This window comes from Chrysemys picta, chromosome 11 (assembly GCF_011386835.1).
Source record: "Chrysemys picta bellii isolate R12L10 chromosome 11, ASM1138683v2, whole genome shotgun sequence".
Taxonomy (NCBI): Eukaryota; Metazoa; Chordata; order Testudines; family Emydidae; genus Chrysemys; species Chrysemys picta.
Window position 1 is genome coordinate 50473344 of NC_088801.1, and position 22280 is coordinate 50495623.

A 22280-nucleotide genomic window follows, 5' to 3' on the forward strand; every position below is an offset into this window, starting at 1 on the left:
ACTTACATGGATGTAACTGAGAACAGGATTTGGCACAATGCTGATAATTATCAAGAGTGACATAATTAAACAGTTTGAAAGTATAAAGTTCAGTAACCACATTTAAATTTTATTTCAAGTAGAGGCATGATAAAGTAACATGATCCATGTTCTCCAAAGAGTTCTCACACATGAAGTGTGAAGAATATTTTTCTCATTCTTACATCTAGGATATGTTTCCTTTCTGCAGGGTGATCGAGGTGAACAAGGCCCCCCTGGACCTGCTGGCTTCCCTGGAGCCCCCGTAAGTATAAATACCAAACAAACTTGATACTCAATTTTTATTTTTAATTCATGTTAGTAATAACTGACCATATTCGTGTCCATCTTAGAATGATTTACCAAGCATGGCATGACAAACTATAACTCTATATTCCATTTCTACATTTAATATGTATTTTTAAGTATTTCCCTTGCTTACTTAAATAGCCATACTTCAAGATTCCCATCCCCCTTCCCTATCAAATGCTCTTTAGTGAGATTTAGAGCAAGAGACACCTATCAATACCAGAGTGCAACCAGAGCTGAGTTTCTAAATTGTGTGTCAGCTCCTTAGACACGAGAATCTGGGTCTTGGTTCTGATCTCACATTGGATTTATATTATCCATTGCCTTCAATGGATTTATAACTTATAGCCATGTATTCTTACTTAACAAGTGGATACATCCAAGGAAACTCAACTACCTTCTGTCTCACAGCCCTTTTAACAAAACATAATTTATAAGAATTTATTTGAATACAGGGACACAATGGGGATCCTGGTGGAAAAGGAGAGAGAGGCCCTGGTGGTCAAAAAGGTGAGCCTGGTCCCGCAGGAGCTGTAGGTCTTCAAGGAGGCCCTGGTGCACCAGTAAGTATTCACTGCTACCCAAATTTAACTTCAAATTTCATTCAGTTGTGAGATCAGTTTGAGCTGTTTGAAATATATAATGCATTGACACATCTTAGAATCTTATCTGTTGTTGGCTGTTTTTCATATCAGGTTACAATATTCTTTTCATTCACTGTAGGGTCCAGCTGGTTCCCAAGGAGCAAAAGGAGAGCGTGGTGCTCCAGGCGGCCCTGTAAGTATTATCCTTTTCTATCAGTAGACAACACCGCTGATTATTATTGGGGCAACAACTCCAGCACGATCTGCAGCAAGCACAGGGCATTGCTGGTCTTGGACTGGCTTTGGCATAACAAACTTCTCCTGCACAGGAGTAGGCTGGAGTAACTAAGCAAAACCATCTATGGCCTACTCCAGGTCACCTGCTATTTTGATCTGAAAGACCTCCTTGACAATTTTTCTTAGACACTGAGATATAGCTGAGATCGTCTAGTGCCAAAAGTTAACATTGGGACTGTATGTTTAGTTATCATGGAAATTTATTTAGCCCTTGTATAAAATGCCTAAATATCACCCAGCATTGCTCTGATCCTTGCCTAATGCCTTTGCCATGATTTTGAAACCGCAGCAGAGATGTATTGTGTTAGGAAACTCAGATACCAATCAAACTTCTGATAGTCCCTCATCCTTTTTCTTTCATGTTTTGTTACCAATGTTTTTAAATTGACCACTACGCTTACTTATGCATTTCAGGGTACACCTGGTTTCCCAGGTGCTAGAGGCCTGCCTGGTCCCCCTGGTAATAATGTAAGTGTATACTTACCTTGCAGTTATATCAAACTCATATCACTATTACAGTACATTGACATAAATAATACACAGGAAGTATACTGAAATTAAAGTTGTTTCTTTGTCTTAACTTCACAAAAATGGGCTTATCCTCATCTCACTTTGCTTTGGATGGCAATTCTTTCATTTCTTGTCCCGATAGTTCTTGTATTTGCTCCGCCAAAGCTTATTGAACTCAGTGAGTTCTCTCCATTAACTCCAATAGAGTTTGGATTATTTACTTATCTGTTTATGGTGGTCATAAATGTCCTATTCTCTCTCTTGCTCTTTATGATGCAATAAATGTACAGTTTAGGATCTTGACTTGTAGTGTTTTCTTTTCACCCAAAGCCTCCTTTTTTTCTATCAGTGATTTTAAATTGTGTTCCATAGATCACAGTTGATCCTTTGGGCCCTTTTTGGTTGCCTGCAGAATGAAACAATTTTAGAACCAAGCAGTTAGAGGTAGTGGTATTTGGAAGGAAGATGGTCCATAAGAGCATCATTCCCTTATGGAGGTGGCCCACAATATGAAGATCAGATAACTGCAAATCTACACTATCCCATTATAATCACTATTTCCTGCATATTACACTTTCCCAAATTTTTGTAGACCATCTCTGTCCCAAGAAAAGCTATTCTATATTACACTTGTTCACACCATATGCACCTTCTTCTACCATAAATACTAGACTATGACTTTGGATTTTTTTTTTAAACAAACTGAAAAATTGACATGGCAAAAGTTGGATAAATTAACTAAATTCCATTTAAAAAATGAGCATTTACCACAGTTACCATAGTCATACCAAGTGAGAAATGACATAAAAGTTCCTGCTTCCTGTCACACCATGAGATTTTTCTTAACAGATTTTTTATGTCTTTTCAATATTCCATAGTCACAGACAGACCCAAATCAGAGTTCTGCTTAGAACTCTGATTAGAAAATCATGACCATGAGAAGAATATTTATATATAATCCACCCCCAGTAAATACTGGATAATAAAATTCACATTTTTTGCCCTTATCTAAAGCCCTGTGAAGCCCACAGGAGTATTTCCATTGATTTCAGTGGGTTTTGGATCTGACTGTTTATTGAAAAGATTTCATTGCACACATGTCCCATCTCTTTGATACAGGGCACCCCATTCCAGGGCTATGATACAGTGACAGCAAGAGTACTAGAATCTGTTCTGGGTGGGTGATTCCAGAAATCAACCAGTACCATCAATATGTAGGAATCCCTCTGGCAGAGCCCTGGAATAAAATAATGCAGTTCCACTTCCACCCAAGACTTAAAATATCGAGAGAGAAAAAATCTAGATTTAGGTGAGGGGATAGGCTTTTATATAAAAGTAGGCCAGCCTTTCCAAATATAGGTGGCTAAAGTGAGGCACCTAAGTCCGCATTTAGACACCAAAACAAGTGATGTATTTTGCATAGGTGCTGAGCTCTCACAGCTCCCACTTACTTTAATGGAAAATGGTCTGTGTTAAATTGATCATGATGAAGTAGTATATAGTGTTGACTCATCTAGTATATTTGATATTGTATCTGAGTCATCTTTCTTTAAAATTCATTTATAGGGCAATCCAGGGCCACCTGGTAATGTTGGAGCTCCTGGAAAGGATGGTGGTCCTGGTCCAGCGGGTAGCACTGGTCCAGTGGGTAGCCCTGGAGGTGCTGGTCCTAAAGGTGAGCCTGGCCAACCAGGTGAAAAAGGTTCACCAGGTTCACTAGGAGCAGCGGTAAGTAAATTATTTAGCGGTGTTCATTAAACCTGTGAATAGGAATTTAATAAGTATGTCATAAACAGAAGATAATGATTCAAAGCCATGTTTTAACTGAGTACCTAACACTTATTTATTTGAAATATTGTTAACAGGGTTTACCAGGTCTTCCAGGCCCCCCAGGTTTCTCTGGTCCACGTGGTATTGTGGGACTGCCAGGCCGTGCTGGTGATTCAGGTGCTCCTGGCCCACCTGGCCCAAAGGTAAATGAAGGCTTATTGATGTAATTTACCCTCAAAGATAATGCAGCTGACATCATACAGTAAATATCTAATAGAGTTTCAGCCTTTCACAGAATCACAGAAATGTAGAGCTGGAAGGGACCTTGAGATGTTTTCAACTCCAACCCCCTGTTCTGAGGCAGGACCAAGTAAACCTAGATCATCCCTGACAAGTGTTTATCTAATTTGTTCTTAAAAAACCTCCAATGATGGGGATTCCACAATAATCCTTGGAAGCCTATTTCAGAGCTTAATTACCCTTACAATTAGCAAATTTTTCCTAATATTTAACCTACATCTCCCTTGCTGCAGATTAAGACCATTATTTTTTGTCCTACCTCCACTGGACATAGAGAACATTGATCACAGTCTTCTTTATAACAGCCCTTAACATATTTGAAGACTGGTCCCCCTTCAGTCTTGTTTTCTCAAGACTAAAGATGCCAGGTCAAGACTAAAGATGCCAGGTTTTTTTTAACCTTTCTTCATAGGTCAAGTTTTCTAAACCTTTTATTATTTTTGTGGCTCTTTTCTGGACTCTCACCAATTTGCCTACATCTCTCCTAATGAGTGGCCCCCAGAATTAGACATAGTTTAATGACAATCCTGAATTCCACATGTAATGAATGTGACAAACTTTCTTGATAATAGGCCAAATCCTGAAGTCCTTATATGGTTTGGATTTAGGCAAATTCCAACTGATGTCAAAGCTGAGTGAAAATTGAGTAGGGACTTCTACATTTGCTCCAGTAGTTAGAGAATGGCATGAACTGTAAAGTTACTATCCAGACTAAATTTCCCCTGTATTGAATGGTACTTGAATCTGGGGTTGTCTTTGATCTCGACTACTAATATTCTTGGATTGTTCTGAGGATTATCTAAAAAGATATGAACATCCTCACACAACTGAAAAACAGAATAATTCACTAGTAAATCTTCATAAAATGCATCAAAACTCTGACACATCATGTCTCCAGTTGTACCACACTTCTCTGTTCTCTTTAACCCATCATTCAATGGAAAGGCCCATGCAATTCATGAGTAGTTCTTCAGTATTAACGTCACTCATTACCAGCTATTCATTTGCTTAATTTTCATTATGTACCTTGCTCAAAAAATATAAAAACATCACTTTCAGACCCTCAGAGAAGTTGTTCATCCCACAGCTGTTGGGCCAAATTCTGTTCTTATTTATTCCATTGTAATCAGTGGAGTGGCACTGGATTTTCACCATTGTAGCTCTACTGAAGTTAATTCACTCCTTCCTGGTCAGTGTTTTTGCACAGGACATTGCAATTGGTTGGGGAGGGGAGGAAAGAAAGTGAGACCAAGAACTGCATAATTTGATGACATTACAAAAAATCAATATGTAATGAACCCATTTCATTTTTCTATTCAGGGTGAAAATGGTACACCAGGCAGCAATGGTAGCCCAGGAGAACGTGGCGCTCCAGGTCTACAAGGTCCTTCTGGTCAAAGGGGACCACCTGGAGAATCTGGCAGAGATGTAAGCAGATATTTCAGATTTTCATGCTAGACTGTGAATTATACACAGGCTTGTGTAAGGGGGAACTACAGTGGATTTAAAATCTCTCCCTGAACAGCTTGGTGCATAGGGGAACTGGGCCAACACCATTCTCATTTAAAAGGATGCAGCCAGTTCCCCCTAGTCCAGCCTACCCACTCTGTAGGCCATGGTCCTATCCTAATTGGTGTCAACCAGAGGAATACTCCCTTCACCGTTACAAGCGCAGGGACTGCCACTGTGACAGGTCCTTATAAGGGCTACACAAGGGGGCAATATCAATCTCCTGGCATGCTGTCTTCCTGTAAACCTGCAGAAGGACTGCCTACAACCTGGTCCTCTCTGTGAGGGCTGCATTTAAATCATTTCTGTCTCTCTTCTTCTTTTGAGGCGCATTATCATGATTAAGTCAAAAACATGTTGGCTATGCCATAATGCTGCAAATATTTAAACTTTTACCTCTCCGTGTTTTTCAGGGTAACCCTGGAACAGATGGCTTGCCAGGTCGTGATGGATCCCCAGGAGCCAAGGTATCTATGGCATGTATAGATTGCCAATCCCTGAGGTGTGTAGGTATTGATCTGTACCGCACCTGCTATCTCTGCGGCATCAGTGAGGTGTTGGTTGCATATACACTATGTTGTAATAAATAGATATGTTTCTGATGCTGGCTGTTGTGAATGTCTCTGCAGGGCGATCGTGGTGAAAATGGTGGTCCGGGTGTACCTGGTGCCCCTGGACATCCTGGGCCCCCAGGGAACATTGGTCCAGCTGGAAAAACAGGTGAAAGAGGAAATCCGGTAAGTGCAAACACCACAAAAAGCACCTAGTGTCCATTTTGTATTGTTTTACCGGGTGCAATCTGTTTTAGACACTAACAGATAGCACAGGAGTATGGAAGAGTTAAACTCCGTCTGTCTGTCTGTGGCAGTGAAAGGCTCTGGCTGGGGAGAGGCAGCAGGGAAAGTCTTTCACTGTGGTGGGGAAAGGTTCCAGCAGTAGATACTACACTGCTAAAAATATCAGTGTAGACACAGGAAGGCACTGCTTGGACAAATAGAGAGCCATATAGGGAATATACCCCAGGCATCAGGGGTCTAGGGCACTCTATTCACTTAAGCAGTGCCTCACTGTCTACACTTCTGTTTATACCTGGGCGTGCAATATACTCTACATGCTGCCATAAGTACAGACCTACCAAAATCATAAATAGCTATGCACAATTTAAACTCAAACCCATTTAGTAGTTTTTGATGCCACATAGTCAATAAGCCAACCAGACTGTCTTGCTTTACAAACTATGCTATGCCTGTACAGCACTAGCAATATTATAATAGCTGAGGGAGTTGCACACTTTGGAAAAGCCCAACCTCTCACCAAATGTTGGTGTTCTACAGTATTAGACCCAAGTGCCTCCTGAGAGGGGCCAAATTCACGTGGATTCAACACCTTGCACATGAGGCCTGGTCTCATGTATCAAAGGGATAGTTTAAGTGGAGCTGGCTATCAAATAGATTTTGGAGTCTTTGTTACCAAATAATATAAGAAACTTATTAATGAAAAGCTAAGCTCAATGACTACATTTGTGGACATTCTCCCTAGTTTCTGACAAGCTCTAGTACTTGCACATACTGTCTTTCTAGAGAAAAGATCATGGCAATTGCATTTGATCATGAATATCTCTCATTCCTTTTTGTCCCCAGGGTCCTTCTGGTCCCGTTGGCCCTGCCGGTCCTGCTGGTGCTCGTGGTGCTCCAGTAAGTCCCCCTTTAAAGCACTTGGAATATCAGCTCTGCCATTTTCTGGTTTTGACAATTTCTCCTACTTATTTTTATATCCATTTTTATTAATAATCTATTTTTAAAGGGTACCCAAGGTCCTCGTGGTGACAAAGGTGAAACTGGTGAGCGTGGCAGCAATGGCATTAAGGGTCATAGAGGATTTCCTGGTAACCCAGGTTCCCCTGGTCCCCCTGTAAGTATTATGTTGAATTTCATACTAAGGCTATAATTCTTCTTTCAATTACAGTGATTCAGTGCCAGGTAACAGAAAAAGAATTCAGCTATATGTAATTTACTAAAGCATCTGTGTATTTTAAATATTAAAGGCAATCAGTAGTCTTGATCCCCATGTTACACCAAGGGGAGACAAGGATGAATAAAGATCTGAATGGATTCGTTAGGTTCCTAAGACACAAAACTGTTTAGGGTAAATAATATTCACATTTATGTTCTGTGTCTTTCTCAGAATCCTAGTGTTTTTCTCTTGAGATTTTCAAAGATGCCTGTGGGATTTGGCTGCCCAGTTTTGGCTAGAAATTAATGGCAACTGGATATCCAAATCCTTAATTTCGGTTTGAAATATACCACCCTTAGAGTCTGAAAACTGGATTTTTTGTTGCCCTGCAACTTGTGTAGTCAGGGCCGGCTCTGGGTTTTTTGCTGCCCCAAGCAAAAAAAAGCAAAAAAAAATGTTGGCTGCCCCCGTCCCAGCCCTGGGCTCCTCGCCGCACGCCCCCTGCCTCCCCAGTCCTGGGCTCTCACCCTCCCCCGACCCGCGCCCCCCTGCCACCCCAGCCCTGGGCTCTCACCCCCCCCCAACCGCACCCCCCTGCCACCCCAGCTCTGGGCTCTCCCCCCCCCACACACACACACACCCTGCCGCCCCAGCTCTGGGTTCCCCCTCCCCCCCACCATTGACCCCCACGCACACCTCCTGCCGCCCCAGCCTTGGGCTCACACCCCCCCCACCTGCACCCTCCTTCCACCACAGCCCTGGGTCACTGGTAACTCGCTCCCAGGGCAAGTCATTCAGCAGGAATTTTAGATGTGCACAGAACACAGACAGGATTGGTTCCCATATGGTTATAGAACTGCAGTAAAGTGGAACAATTTTCAGCTTGTGTGATTGGAGGATATCCGGATACATATTATAAGACTGTCCTACATAAATGAGGAAAAGTTGAGGTGCCTTTATTATTCTTTTGTTCCACTCTTTCTTTCTATGGGGAATTTGCTAATGCAATATCACTGTCTTCCTTTTAAACAAACAAACAAACAAACAAAAAGGCAATGGCTGTTGAAAATAGCAATTCCAGTCCTAATAACCACTGGGAAGCATTTCTTGCTCAATTTTATCCTACTTTTTCTACAGCAAGTTACAGTGGATCAGTATATTTGATTTGGGAGAAATTAAGTAACAGCTGCCCAAACTGAACTTGAGCACTCCTGAATTTTGAGGTGTTCAAATCTGGAAGGCAGGTGCTGGGGGGGGAGGGGGCTGTGGCTCCGCGGGGGAGCACGGCAGCATATATGCAGCAGCGTATCTGGCGCTGTGCGAAGCCAGACACACTGGTCTGAGTGGCACGGTAAGGGGGCTGGAGGATTGGATGGGGCGAAGGTTCGGGGGGGCAGTCAGGGGCAGGGAGAAGGGGGGGTTAGATGGGTCAGGGGTTTCGGGGGGGCAGTCAGCAGTTGGATAGGCATGGGAGTCCCAGGGGTTTGTCAGGGGACAGATAGGGGGTGGGATCCTAGGGGGAGAAGTTGGGGGGGTCTCAGGAGGGGGCAGTTGGGGACAAGGACCAGTGGGGCTTAGATAGGGGGTGGGGTCCTGGGGGGCAGTTGGGGCAGGGGTCCGGGGAGGGGGTGATCAGGGGACAGGGAGCAGGGGGGTTGGATGGGTTGGGGTTTCTGTGGGGGGCAGTCGGAGGGAGTGGATGGTGGCAGGGTGGGGCTAGCCTCCCTCCCTGTGGAGTGTCCTATTTTTTGATGTTAAAATATGGAATCCCTACTCACAGTGCAGCTCTCCATTCACTGCAGCATGAGGTCTCAGCTTCCTCACTCCCTCCCCCTCTTTCCTGTTGGTAGTGGCCAAGGGAATGCTGGGGAATGTAGTTCTTTCCCTGCTCCAGGGCTGGCTCTATAGGCAGGGAGCTAACCAAGGAACTACAGCTCCCAGGGACCCCTGTTGGTTCTCAGCTCCCTGCCGCCCCTGCAAATGGGCTGCTCCAAGCACCTGCTTGCTTTGCTGGTGCCTAGAGCCGCCCCTGTGTGTAGTCATTTACGCCAGGCAAAGTGAGTATGAAATGCTTCCAGACCAGAACTCTAGTATTTTACATGCACTGTGCATTCATTTTGTATTTTTATATTAATGACTACACAAAGCACAGGGCAACAAATAATCCAACCCTAAGTATTTATAATTGTCTTCACATCAGTCATATCATTCTGCATGAGAGAGATTTGTATTCAAAGGATTTTTAACTGTACAGCTTCCACTGACTCTAATGAGAATCTAGAGACCAAATCCCATGCAATGCTCTAAAAACTAATGGGTTATGTAATGTCATAGCAATGCCACACCTGTAATGGCAGACATGTAAAATCTAAATGTAGAAAGGCCGATTAAAAAGCCATTAACCAAAATTTGCCATACTGTGGCATCTGATTTGCGGCTCACTACTCTCGTGGACAGAGTGAAATCTTAACAGAGTTCCCTTAACTTACATTTTTCAATAGGAAGCTATTAGCCCTATATGGTTTATTCCTTGGCAATTCATCAATAAATAAATGGTCATTTACTCTTAATTTATTTAAAATAATTGATGTTTGCAGAATCCATAAAAAAAAATCCTGCAAATACCATAGTCAGCACTGCAGTTGTGACACCGACAGACCCCGGTCGTCAGGATCAAACTTGGGGCCTCTGGAGCGTAGTGCATGAGCCTCTACCACATGAGCTAAAAGCCAACTGGCTGTCAGCTAAGGCTGTAGAGCAGACTCATTTTATCGCTCTCTCTAACTGGTCTCAGTGCCACTAGATGGAACAGAACACCACACCCAGAAGGTGTGTGGGTTACACAGTGATAGCTGTGTATTGCAATAGAATTTGGGCTTTATCCAAAGCCCACAGAAGTCAATGGGAAGACTCCCACTGGGCCCTGGACGAGGCCTTATACTTTTTCTGATTAGAGAATGACAGGGTTTTATTTGTCATATCTGAGCTTGAAAAATCTTTTTCCAATTATTTGCTTCACATAAAAAAATCTTTAAAGTTATCTATTAAAACGATTACGCAAGGAACATCACTGAGATTCCTGCTGCATCCAGTAGATTAGAGAATATTTATGACCCATCTTCTTTTAACAGGGTGCTCTGGGTCCACAAGGTGCAAATGGAAGTCCCGGAGCTATGGGAGCGAGAGTAAGTAACATTTCCTGATTAACCAAATCCAACTGTGTTAGAACGAATGTTTTGAACTAAAAATATGGCAACTGTCAAATGGCAAGAGCTAAAGAACCAGGAAACACATGATAATTCATAAGAATTAAATGCTTTAAAATACTTTCTAACATTTGAAATAATTCATAAATAACATACAGGATCTTTTACATTTAACCATGTTTGTCATTGTTCTAGGGTCCCCCTGGCCCATCTGGTCCTCCCGGAAAGGATGGTACAAGTGGTTACCCAGGCCCCATAGGTCCTCCAGGCCCTCGTGGTAATCGAGGTGAAAGTGGCTCTGCGGTAAGTGGACAGCAAGCACAACTTTCATTAAACAAACAACTCCTTTTTAATGATACATCTATCATTAAAAAGATGAACCTTTCTAACACTGTGCATGCTGGAACTACAGCTAATGTAGAATGTACCTACCCACTTAGGGCTGGGTACTGAACACCAGGAGCTTGATCCAAGTCCACTGAACTCAGTGGAGACATTTCATTCATTAGGCTTTTTGCTCAGGCCCCAGATAAGCACCAACATTTCCCATTTAATATGGGAGAGCAAAATCTCCTCTTCTCTTTAAAGCCTTGACAACTCTGCAGGCTAGTGTGAAGTAGAGGCAGGACTATAGCCTATTTTCCCCATTTGGGGAGGCTAGCACTCTCACTTTAGTTCATTGCTTTTGTTCCTTAGCCATATTGTGGCTGCTCTGCGTACATGAGCTCCCAGCATCATCTTCATCTCTACAACTCAACTTGAACAAGGTTGCCCACAATTTGACACTGAATTAGGAAGAGAATGGGCTAAACTGGTCCCAGAGTGGCTAACAGTAGAGCTGAGTGAAAACAAAGCAATAAAGTTTTTTCTGTAACTAGCATTGTCCTTAGCTTTATATTTATGGTCCATACAGTAATTGTATGGACTTGGGTCTGAGCCTGCAATCCTGACTCAGCATTATGTTCTTTATTTCCTAGGGTTCACCTGGCAACCCAGGTCCCATGGGTCCCCCTGGACTTCCTGGGGCTCCTGGTTCATGTTGTGGGGTACCTGACGGCCCTAATGACAAAGGACAATCATACTTCTACGGAGACCAGCCATCTGAAAACAAGATCAATATGAACGACATCTTATCTTCAATGAAATCAATTAACAACCAAATTGAAAACATCGTTAGCCCTGATGGCTCCCGGAAGAACCCAGCTCGTAACTGCAGAGACCTGAAATTCTGCCGTCCCGAACTCAACAGCGGTATGTTAGATTTTTTGTTTGCAATATTGGTAACACCACTTGGATCTTGAATTGTTCTGCTTGCAGTGTGACTGTATTCTGAAAAACGAATATGGACCAATTGCATTGTCATGGCTGGCTTCTCATAGGTCAATAAAAGACTGTTTTCTAACTGCCAGTACCACAAAGTAAAGCTGGAATCTGAAGGTCCATGCGTCTGATGAAGTGGGCATTCACCCACCAAAGGTTATGCTCCAACACATCTGTTAGTCTTTAAGGTGCCACAGGACTCTTTGTTGCTTTTTTCAGATCCAGACTAACACGGCTACCTCTCTGATACTTAAGGTCCATTTTGGTTCTCTTTCTTGTACATCATCATTAGTAATTGAGGGTCTGATCCAAAGCCCAGTGATATCACTGGAAAGATTCCTATTGGTTTCAGTGGAATTTGCTCAGGCCCAAAGTCACAGCAGGGCAAATCAGGCTCTGAGTGAGAACTGTGCAACCATATTTTCTTCAGATTATACCCTTGGTTTCACCCATGAAACTTTGTTGCTCCTCTACAGGCGTCAGAATTTTCTTTTTTTGAGTAGAACTACAATTTAATTGAATTTTGGGGGTGGGATGGGGGATGTGGGAAAGCCTCACTGAAAAAGATTTCTTATACGATGCATTATTTAATGCTCTCCCAATAATATAACATGACGTTTTACACCAAAAGCCAAAATATGAACCCAGCATGCAATGCTTCTCTTTATATCTGAAAAGTTGTTTTTGTAATTTTCAAATTGAATCAAAACTTTATTTTCTAACTTACTTGGTTCTCTGATGGACAATAAATAACAAATGGTGTAAAAACGGTAACATAAAATCTAATTACAAAAAGATTACGCTTAATCAAAAGTTTTAGAGATGCTGTAATCTTTATCATGATCTGTTTTCCATAAAGTCCAAACACACAAAAATAAGCATTCTTCAAAATGCACAAATCTGCTGAAAAATAATTGTCATCATCCACTTACAGCATACCATTCCAAGAGCATAAAGTGTGGTAAATATATCTTCCGTTATAATAATTTAAATACAAACTCGTGGAGAAATGAAACTATTGACATTTGAATGCTGACTTTAAAATCAAATTCACCATCAGCATATGAAGGGTGCAACCCCACTGTCATCAGTGGAGTCTTAGGGCAATAACAAATTTGCCCCCAAATTATTTGGGCCCTGATAGAACAAAGTACTTAGTATAAGTGATTTTTAAGCCAGGTCCAGGTCCATTGACTTCAATAAGACTTCTCAGATGCTTACAGTTAAATATCTGCTTAAGTCCTTTGCTGTCTGGGGGCCATAAATAACACAATTTTAAAGAAAGCTAGAATTTCTCTGACAAGTCATCTTAGAGCATTTGAATCAGATCATACATTGTCTCTTTGTGCCATCTTAATTCTTCTCCTGGCTTGTCTTCAGTCAAAATTTCCATACCTCTTACTCAATGCAAGCATTTGAGACAGACATAAGCTTTAGAACATATGGGTAAAATAATCAAATTCCTCTCCTGATTTTCTGCTATTTTATGTCCCTCTAGGAGAGTACTGGATTGATCCTAACCAAGGTTGCAAGATGGATGCTATAAAAGCATACTGTAATATGGAAACTGGTGAGACATGCATCAGTGCTAATCCCATCAGTGTGCCACGTAAAAACTGGTGGACCGGTTCAGGAGCTGAAAAGAAACACATCTGGTTTGGAGAGTCTATGAATGGTGGTTTCCAGGTAAGAAATATTAGATCTTCTCAATGAATAGCCTAGACAGCAATTCTTATATTTCATTCACATCACAGATAAGAAATACCATGGAATTAATTTAAACTAGTAAATATATCAGCACTTAAAAATAAAGATTGTTTTGTGTGTTGTACCACAGTTCAGCTATGGAGATCCAGAGCTTCCAGAAGATATTTCAGATGTGCAGATGGCATTCCTTAGATTGCTCTCTAGCCGTGCCTCTCAGAATATCACTTATCACTGCAAGAACAGCATTGCTTACATGGATCAGGCCAGTGGAAATGTTAAGAAAGCTCTGAAACTGATGAGTTCCACTGAGATCGAGTTCAAGGCTGAAGGAAACAGCAAATTTACATACGCCGTTCTGGAAGATGGCTGTACTGTAAGTACACAGAATTTTTGTAAGATAGCACCACGTATAGGGCTAGATGGGATCCTAGCCATGCAGGGATACAGGAAAGGGCAAAGACTCCCTCACCCATGGCCAGGGCTGGACAGAGTTGCAGCTGTGATGCTCAGATATCTCAGACAATGCACTCCAGAAGTTTGAGCAAGGTCGGACAGGGAATATGTGGAACCAATGCTGGTGCAGGTTTAGGTGGAGCCAACTGAGCTAGTTCACGTGGTTGGCCACTTGTGGGTATAGCATACTCTTTGCCAGCACAACCAAGGAATAGGCACTGGCAGGCATTATGCCACCTCCCGGGACCATGCTCTCTGTACTGGTTCTTGCTACAGGCTACATGCTAAAAACAGCTTTGAAATCAACAACACTGTTTATGGAGTAAGATGCTATTCAAAACTGTGCTTTACAAAGGCCTTCTTTTAGAGGCCCCCTTTTCTTTCTCCTTTCATCCAAGTCATGGTGCTGAAATTCTGATCCCACCCCAAACCTAATTCTGTTCAATCCAAAGTGGAGCTGTTTGTTGAACTAAGAATTGATTATTAAGGGCTCGATCATCCCAACCATGCAAAAATTCACATGGGAGAAAAAAAACTGCACTAACACAGAGGTGGCCTATAGACAATTTAATCTCCCTTTGAGGTAGGTGCTTTGGCCTAAGTTTCCAGGTAGCACAGTTCTATGACCATATATAGCTGGAGGGTACTGATGCCATCAAGTCTACTCATTGATGGATTCACTTGAGGCAGGACTGACATCATCCAGGATAAAGCCCCAATTGAGGGAACTCCCACTACTCTTTGGCAGTATGCTCAGCGCTGGCAGGTACCAAGAACAGGCAGGGAACCATCTGATAGCAACATGCAGGCAGCTAGTCTAAGCCTGTTGCAACAGCAAGTGATGAATGGCAGTTATGATCAAGCATGCCAGTTGAAGTGAATAACAGCAGTCTGTTTAGACAGCAGAAACTAATGCACCACAGCTTACACAATTGCTGGTCACTGCTGCAGTGATCTGAGGTCTCGATGGCACAAAAGATACCCACAGAAAGTGCAACTTAAAGTAATATGGGCCTGCTTTACATTGCAACCTTTTGCTGTCGTTTTTTCGCATGCATGAGACAAGTGTGAAGTGCAGCTTATTTTTTCCTGTTTCCCTTTCCCGTGCTTACTAGCACATTTGTGCTCATTGCACAAGGATGGGGGAGCATTTCTCAATGCTAGGCTGGAGCACTGCAGTGCCCCCTACCTGCGCTAAGCTACACAGACACCACGTATGCCAGAGATCTGGTCACGGAGCTGTACCCATCTGCTGATTGCCCCTTACCTGGCCCAGCATTCAAACACTAATTAAGAGCTATTCTAAACATATGCCTTTCCAAGAAGATAATGATTAGGGAAATGCAGTACTTTGAATGGTGCAGGGGATGGAACATCAGTGTGAGGAACAACAGGTGTGAAATTAAGTAAAATAACCTCCTTGTAAAACTATACTGGATTTCTCTAAACTGATTTTCTCTTCAATTTTTGCAGAAGCACACTGGAGAATGGGGTAAAACAGTCTTTGAATACAGAACACGCAAGACAATGAGGTTGCCTGTGGTGGATATTGCTCCCATGGATATTGGTGGTCCTGATCAGGAATTTGGTGTGGACATTGGCCCAGTCTGTTTCTTATAAAATCAAGGATACTGCTTTTTCTAAAACCCCAGCAAGCAAATCCACACTCTCCTTTTGTTTTAACCTTGTCAACTGGTACAGGTGCTCAACTGTATCCCAGTTATTTATTTACAAATTTTCTGGAAAAAAAAGGTAATTCAACAAAGGGTTAATTGTTTTTAATTACACAAAGTACAATAAAAATGCTTTTTGCTTTTTTTAACCAAATTCCATCTTCAAAACATGTCTCCGTGGTGCTATAATAAAACTTCAACACTCAACAAAACAATACTGTCTTCTATTAGTTGAATGAAAGCCAATTTACACAGCACTGATTGTTCCCAGCATCAAAGTTTACCCTAAGACGCCGTCCGTAAAGATAGAAAGACTTCCCCGTTTCAACTACCTCAACATGGACAGAAACTGGGATGAGTTTGATGAGTTACAGCAAAAAACAAACAGCCAAATCAAAATACATTGGAACCTTTGGTTAAGTCAAGGGAATTAGGTATACAATTGTATTTTTCTTTACTGATTAGTTTGAACACCCTAATGTTACAATCCAACAATAAAATTATGGTATTCTGTTTTCACGGGTGCTTCTATACTTTCCTGTCATTGCTGGTCAAGACCACTAAAATTAGGGAAGTGTAAAAGACTAATGTGATGGTGCTAATGTATTTTTCACTTCTAAATCTGCAAGACAGGTTTATTGACTTGCATTAAAGGATTAACAACAATTGTAAATGTCTCCGTCAGAGATTAGGATTGGCATACTATTTTTGAGGTCATTCTCCCTTCACTCTGTAAAAGTCAAAGATGCAGAATTGTGAGCTTCTTTCATCACATTAACACATTTGTAGTGTTGAAGGTTAACCATCTTTGTAAGCTTTTATATTGTTGTTGGTCTTTTCCTTACAGAGACACATAATAAATATCTTAATAAAACTCCTCATTTTTCACCTTCACTATTTTTATCCTTCCCTCCCAACTTTACTAACAGGGAAGCAAAGTCATAACCGAGTTTTGCCAGAAAAAGGACTCAGTAATCTTTCCTCAAGCAAAATTGCAGGATTTCACCCAGCGAGTTTATAATTTAGTACTAAGAAATGGTACCTGCTGCACTAAAGTATTTTTTTTACTTAGAAACTTAAAGTTAAAACTATCTGTGATCAGCTTTTTGGACTATCATTCTGTAGGGTCAGTACTGAAAACCTGTTACACATGACAGACAGAAATGTCTGGTACTTTGAAAAATGATTTGTTCATGTCACAAATCCTTTGGAAGCTGCACTGAAACATGTAAATTCTGTGCAGTTGAAATTCAACCCCATGCTGAGGGCCAGCATAATGTCTTTACTGCAAATGCATGGAATATAAGCAGGGGATAGGCTTTATAGCGCTCAAGACTGAATTTTACCCCGCTAGAAATGGAGGGGTTGGGAAATGAGTGCAGAAAGCTACTGTAGAGGTGGTAATGTACATGACCGACAGTAAAATTTTGACTATCACACAGCATAGTATATCAACAATGATGCTCATTTGAATAGCGCACAGACCAGCAAAATGACTGTCATAATCTGACACATCTATATATTTTGTGCTGCTGAAGAGAACTTCTGCCTAGAAATCTGGACGAAACAACATTGATATAGCACATTATATCCCTTTTGTCTACTCTTAACTATTCATATTAATATGAGAGTTACCATTATTTTTAACATCAAAAATAAATGGTCTGATAGACTGTGACTTGGATTAGGTGCCTGTGCAAGGGAATAAGAACACCTTCCAAACCTCTCTCTACATGTGCTACTTAGCACTTGGGTCCAAGTGTTTAGGAATAAGTGGGGCTACTCACCAGTTTATTGCTTCCCTGGAGCAGGTGATGGGGTGGATCCACCTTCCCCAAGGCAGAAGAACTGAATCCGAACATGAGGGATAGTAATATGGCTTCTGGTATAGGTCAGCAGTAAGTTACTAGCCATCACCAGTAAAAGAGAAAGCAAAGGAGGAAATCAGACATACAAATAGGTCTCTGCATCACAGTAGTGCCTAGTGCACTACCCTTTGCTCAGGGCTGTGCCTAAAGGCACAAATCAATGTAGGGTGGGATTTTCTAAAGTGATGAGCATTAGCCTACCATAGCTCCATTAATTTCAATGGGCATAGAATTGAGGCAATGCTGGGTGCTTTTGAAAATCCTGCATTACCGGGTACTTTTAACATTTTCTGCAACTATTAAACCACTTATAAGGGAACCAACTTCTGCTATGTGAAATTACTTCAGTGGGTTGCATTGACATAACTGATGGCAGTACTTGGACTATTACTCTTAAAGATGTTTGGTGAACATAAGAAATGTATTTGGCATATTCATTTGTCATTATGAAACTACAAATGACCAGTTCCATTTAAAAAGGAAGAAGCTTTTGAATTAAAACAATTAGACAACCAAATAGGATAGCTTTGAAGGTGTGTAATTCATAGTTTTTAAAAGTTTAACCTTTTTTGAATGAGTACCCGATGTACATATTGTTTTCTACTAAAGTCATTTAGATTTATAGCACTACCTATCACCCTATATAGGAAGCAATAATTGGCACATCAGAACACAAGGAAAATACTAAAAACAAAAATAGCAGTACCTGTGATTAATAGCAGATATAGGTCTTCTCAGGAAAGCTGTACCGATGTTTGTCATTTGTGAAACATTTAATTACATCTTTATGCTATTGGGGTAGCATAAAAACACTAGTGTGCTAAACCTAGTAGCCTTAGCCTATTGGGAAGGAACATGTTTTTGGAGCCTTACTCTCTGAGCTGGAATCTTGTAAACCTGGCTGGCAATGATGTTGTCAGTATGCCCTTGGCCTTTGTCATCACTACAGTCTGGCTGCTCCTATATTCACTGCTAGTATGGCTCTAAGAAGACAGAACCAGGTCTGGCCAGCTAGAAGAATTAAGTAGTACAGTCACAGTGAATCAAAATACAAACTAGGGGCAGAACCTGTGTTTTTGGAACTGAAGATGTATGGACCCTGTGCATGGAGGAAAGCCTCATGCAGTGTAGTGGCAGGCCACCAGGGGCTTTTCTTACAGCCACAGCCTCCTGGGTGGTTATGGGCAGAGGGGGGAAGAGGGTTCAAAAAAGAACTAGATAAATTCATGGAGGATAGGTCCATCAATGGCTATTAGCCAGGCTGGGCAGGGATGGTGTCCCTAGTGTCTGTTTGCCAGAAGCTGGGAATAGGCAACAGGGATGGCTCACTTGATAATTACCTGTTCTGTTCATTCCCTCTGAAGCATCTGGCATTGGCCACTGTTGGAAGACAGGAGACTGGCTAGATGGACCGTTGGTCTGAGCCAGTATGGCTGTTCTTATGTAGAATAATGTTTTCAACCCTCAGCTCACAGAGAGAGCCTCTTCTCTAGTAAGCACAACTGCAATAAGGCGAGAAAGGGACTTTTATCCTCAGATGATCTTGGCCTTTCTTTTCTTACATGTTTAAGTACATTTTAGTGCTTATGAAAGGAGTGGGATAAAGAGAAGTAGAGTATGCACTCTTCTACCCATCAATGGCAGTGCAAACCATGTGTCATTAATAATTCAAAGGTGAGAGGAGATTGTCTCATTACCCATTCACATCTCAATTACTAGCTCCTTACAGACCAGTCCTCACAGCTGGGTTTTTGCCAAGTAACATGCAGCTAAATGACATGTGCTGCTATCCTCTCCAGCTGCCGTTCAACTGTAAAGAGCCCTTGGAACTTCACCTCTCACAAGAGAGGCCCCACAAAAAAGGACCCAACTAAAATGGTCAAGGTTTTTAACCAGGCAATTTGTCATTTTTAATAATTTTGAAACAATTTATATAACTTCATTATTTCACAGTAAATTATCAACATAAACAACACCACATTTTCCCTCCCCAGAAGACCTAACTATTAAAGGCTAGTGAGGGTTTGTCATTTACGGGAATGGGGTGCCACAAGTAGTTGCAAGTTTGGAAAGATTAGCTGAGCTTGAGTCTCAGTCCTTATTTGATAGAACAGTTGATCCATAGGGAACAAAAACATCTAAGGTTCATAACTTGGCTAATTATTCATAATTTGAGAGAGCCTCATGCCTTTATATATGCCAATTCCATGCTATACAATGCCAAAAAAAAAGGTAGAGATACAAAGTAGCACAACTATAGCCAATTGCAAAGGCAAAGAACGAATCATAGGTCAAATGAAGTCTGAAATGAAACCTGCTGTATTGATGCATTTTATTCTTGGGAGAACTCTGTGCCACTGCACATGCGCAGAATTCATGTCCTCCCACAGAAAATGATAGGGAAGTAAAGGGAAGCCAGGTAGGAAGGACGGGACGGGGCTGGGGACGCTCATGGGTGTAGTTTGGGGGAGCCATTGCCTTCCCAAACAGAGGTGAGGTGTGAAGGGGACATGCGGCGTTACGTGCCACTGTGCCCCCCCCATTTCTGCGAGCGCAGCGCCACCCAGCTGGAGGAGGATGCCACTCAGACACCACCTCCTGGGTCCTAGTGGCAGTCGTGCTCCCCTTCTGCGTGCTGGGAGCCATCCTGTTTTTTGTACAACAATGAGTCTCCATAGTGGGGCAGGGCAAATGGAGGAAGGCGGAGGGAAGAGGCAGTGGGCAATAGAGTCCTCTGCGGATACAAAATTTGTATACGCATCCAATCCACGAGCCGCAAAAAATGATCTGCGGCTATCCGCGTTATAACTGCATCCTATCCAGGGATTTTCAGGGCTAGAGTGGGTAAGGAAAGGAGGCTGGGAGATGTGAGAGGAGGAGGATGGGGCAGAGGACAGTGGGGAGAAGGCGGCAAGAGGGAAATTGGGGTGGGAAGCAGGAGCCTGGTATGCAGCTTCCCCTCGGCAGCAGGAGCATCAACCCCCCCACCCCGCAGCACTACCCCAACAAGCCCCCCACACATGCCCCCCCCACCCAGACCCCCCAAGGCCCACTCCCCCAGCACCCAGACCCCGCCACTGAGCTCCCTACACCCAGACTCCCTGCCAAACCCCATCCTCCCAACCCAAACCCCGCCTGCTGAGCCCCAACAACCTTCACCCCCTGCAGAGTCCCATTGGCCCTTGACCTGGAAACACCCTACACACACCTACAAGCCCATGTGCATCCAGATCCACCACTGAGCCGCCCACACCCAGATTTCCCAAACTCTCTTACACAATACCTGGATTTCCCGACTCTAAGCCCCTCTACACTTGGATCTTACTGGGATGAGCCTCCCTGCCTACACCTGGTACAGAGGGGCAGGGCCCCGTGGTGTTTCTGGGGCAGGCCCGGCCCTTACATTGGGTCAGGTGCAGCCTCACCGCCCAATCCCTGTCCCCAGGGGAGGACAGCTACAGGGTGATCTCCCACCTCCATCAAGCCAGTGGCCTATGATCCCCACTGCCAGGCCGGAACATCTACATTTATTTACTGACAAATAAAATTGGCAGCATTTTAAAATATTGTGCTCAGAATTTTTAATTTCATTGGTACAGAATTCCCTCAGGAGTAGCAGCAGAACAAAAACACGGAAATGGTAGCTGCAGCTGAGTAGTCACCCCAATCTGCTCAGCAAGTGTTACCCAATTTTGGCATCATGTTTCTTAAACCAACAAAACACTCTTTGACAGCTAAACAACTCAACTATCTGGCACTAGCTAACTTCATCCCCATTAGGGCTCAATCCTGCAAGGTACAAAGCACTCCTAAGTACCAGAGGACATTAAATGACACAGTACATGACTGAGATCATAGCAACGAAATATGTACACTACCTGGATGCTTGCAGTAACATTGAGCCATAGCTTTCTGGATGCTACTTCCCCGTCCACTGCCACGGCTAATACCTGTCCAAATTTGTACCTTAAAGCTGACTCAGAGGTGGGTAGATTGGCTCATAAAATGAAGGGCTGAAAGTGTCCATGAGAGGTGTAGTCCAGTCATGCTGAGTCAGGACTAAGTAAATCTGCACAGACAGCACGATTGTCCTGCAGCTCCCAGGACCCCACACTCATACAGATTTTTGTTTGTTTTGCCTTAGATGTGTCGCTGTATGTCTGCAAGGCCTTAGTGTCTCTGACATCAGTATTTAACACAGGCACAGTCAATGTCACTGCAGCAAAGTGTCAGCAAGTGACAACCCCACTGGTGTCATTCTGCTGTTTAACAGTGCTAACTACAGCTCAGAATTTGACCACATTTGCTTGGCAAATTCTAATACCTTGTCAAGGGTTACTGCTGGGTCTTACAGTAGTATATCAGGTTTTTTTGGCCCAGATCCCAGTGTGGATCTGGTCTCCTATCAAGAATTCAATTACCTCTGCAAAAGTAAAGAACTGGCTCCTCAATCTGAGACTCTATGGCAGAGGTGGGCAAACTACGGCCTGTGGGACTGTCCTGGCCCTTGAGCTCCAAGCTGGGAAGGCTAGCCCCCGGCTACTCCCCCACTGTCCCCCCTCCCCCGCAGCCTCAGCGCTCTGGGCAGCAGGGCTGTGCGCTCTAGCCAGGCAGCGTGGCAGTGTGGCTGGCTCCAGCCAGCTGGCGCAGCTGCCAGTCCTGGTGCTCTGAGCAGCATGGTAAGGGGGCGGGGAGCAAGGGTAGGGGGTTGGATAAGGGGCAGAGGGTCTTGTGGGCAGTCAGGGGACAGGGAGCAGGGGCGGTTGGATGGGGGCGGAGGTTCTGGGGGGGATGGTCAGGGTA

At 43.0% G+C, this 22280-nt stretch overlaps 1 protein-coding gene across 1 annotated transcript in view; it reads left to right on the forward strand.

The window, feature by feature from the left end:
- The window catches only part of COL3A1 (collagen type III alpha 1 chain), a 75073-nt gene extending 58587 nt beyond the window's left edge, over positions 1 to 16486 (forward strand). The window contains exons 35-51 of the mRNA XM_005306587.4: positions 230 to 283; positions 783 to 890; positions 1051 to 1104; positions 1623 to 1676; positions 3285 to 3446; positions 3584 to 3691; positions 5109 to 5216; positions 5711 to 5764; positions 5927 to 6034; positions 6938 to 6991; positions 7101 to 7208; positions 10382 to 10435; positions 10652 to 10759; positions 11434 to 11707; positions 13275 to 13462; positions 13614 to 13856; positions 15410 to 16486. Of these exons, the coding sequence (XP_005306644.2) occupies positions 230 to 283; positions 783 to 890; positions 1051 to 1104; positions 1623 to 1676; positions 3285 to 3446; positions 3584 to 3691; positions 5109 to 5216; positions 5711 to 5764; positions 5927 to 6034; positions 6938 to 6991; positions 7101 to 7208; positions 10382 to 10435; positions 10652 to 10759; positions 11434 to 11707; positions 13275 to 13462; positions 13614 to 13856; positions 15410 to 15556 (1986 nt within the window). The 3' untranslated portion in view covers positions 15557 to 16486. The remainder of the gene's footprint in view (positions 1 to 229; positions 284 to 782; positions 891 to 1050; positions 1105 to 1622; positions 1677 to 3284; positions 3447 to 3583; positions 3692 to 5108; positions 5217 to 5710; positions 5765 to 5926; positions 6035 to 6937; positions 6992 to 7100; positions 7209 to 10381; positions 10436 to 10651; positions 10760 to 11433; positions 11708 to 13274; positions 13463 to 13613; positions 13857 to 15409) is intronic.
- The last annotated feature ends 5794 nt before the right edge of the window (positions 16487 to 22280 follow it).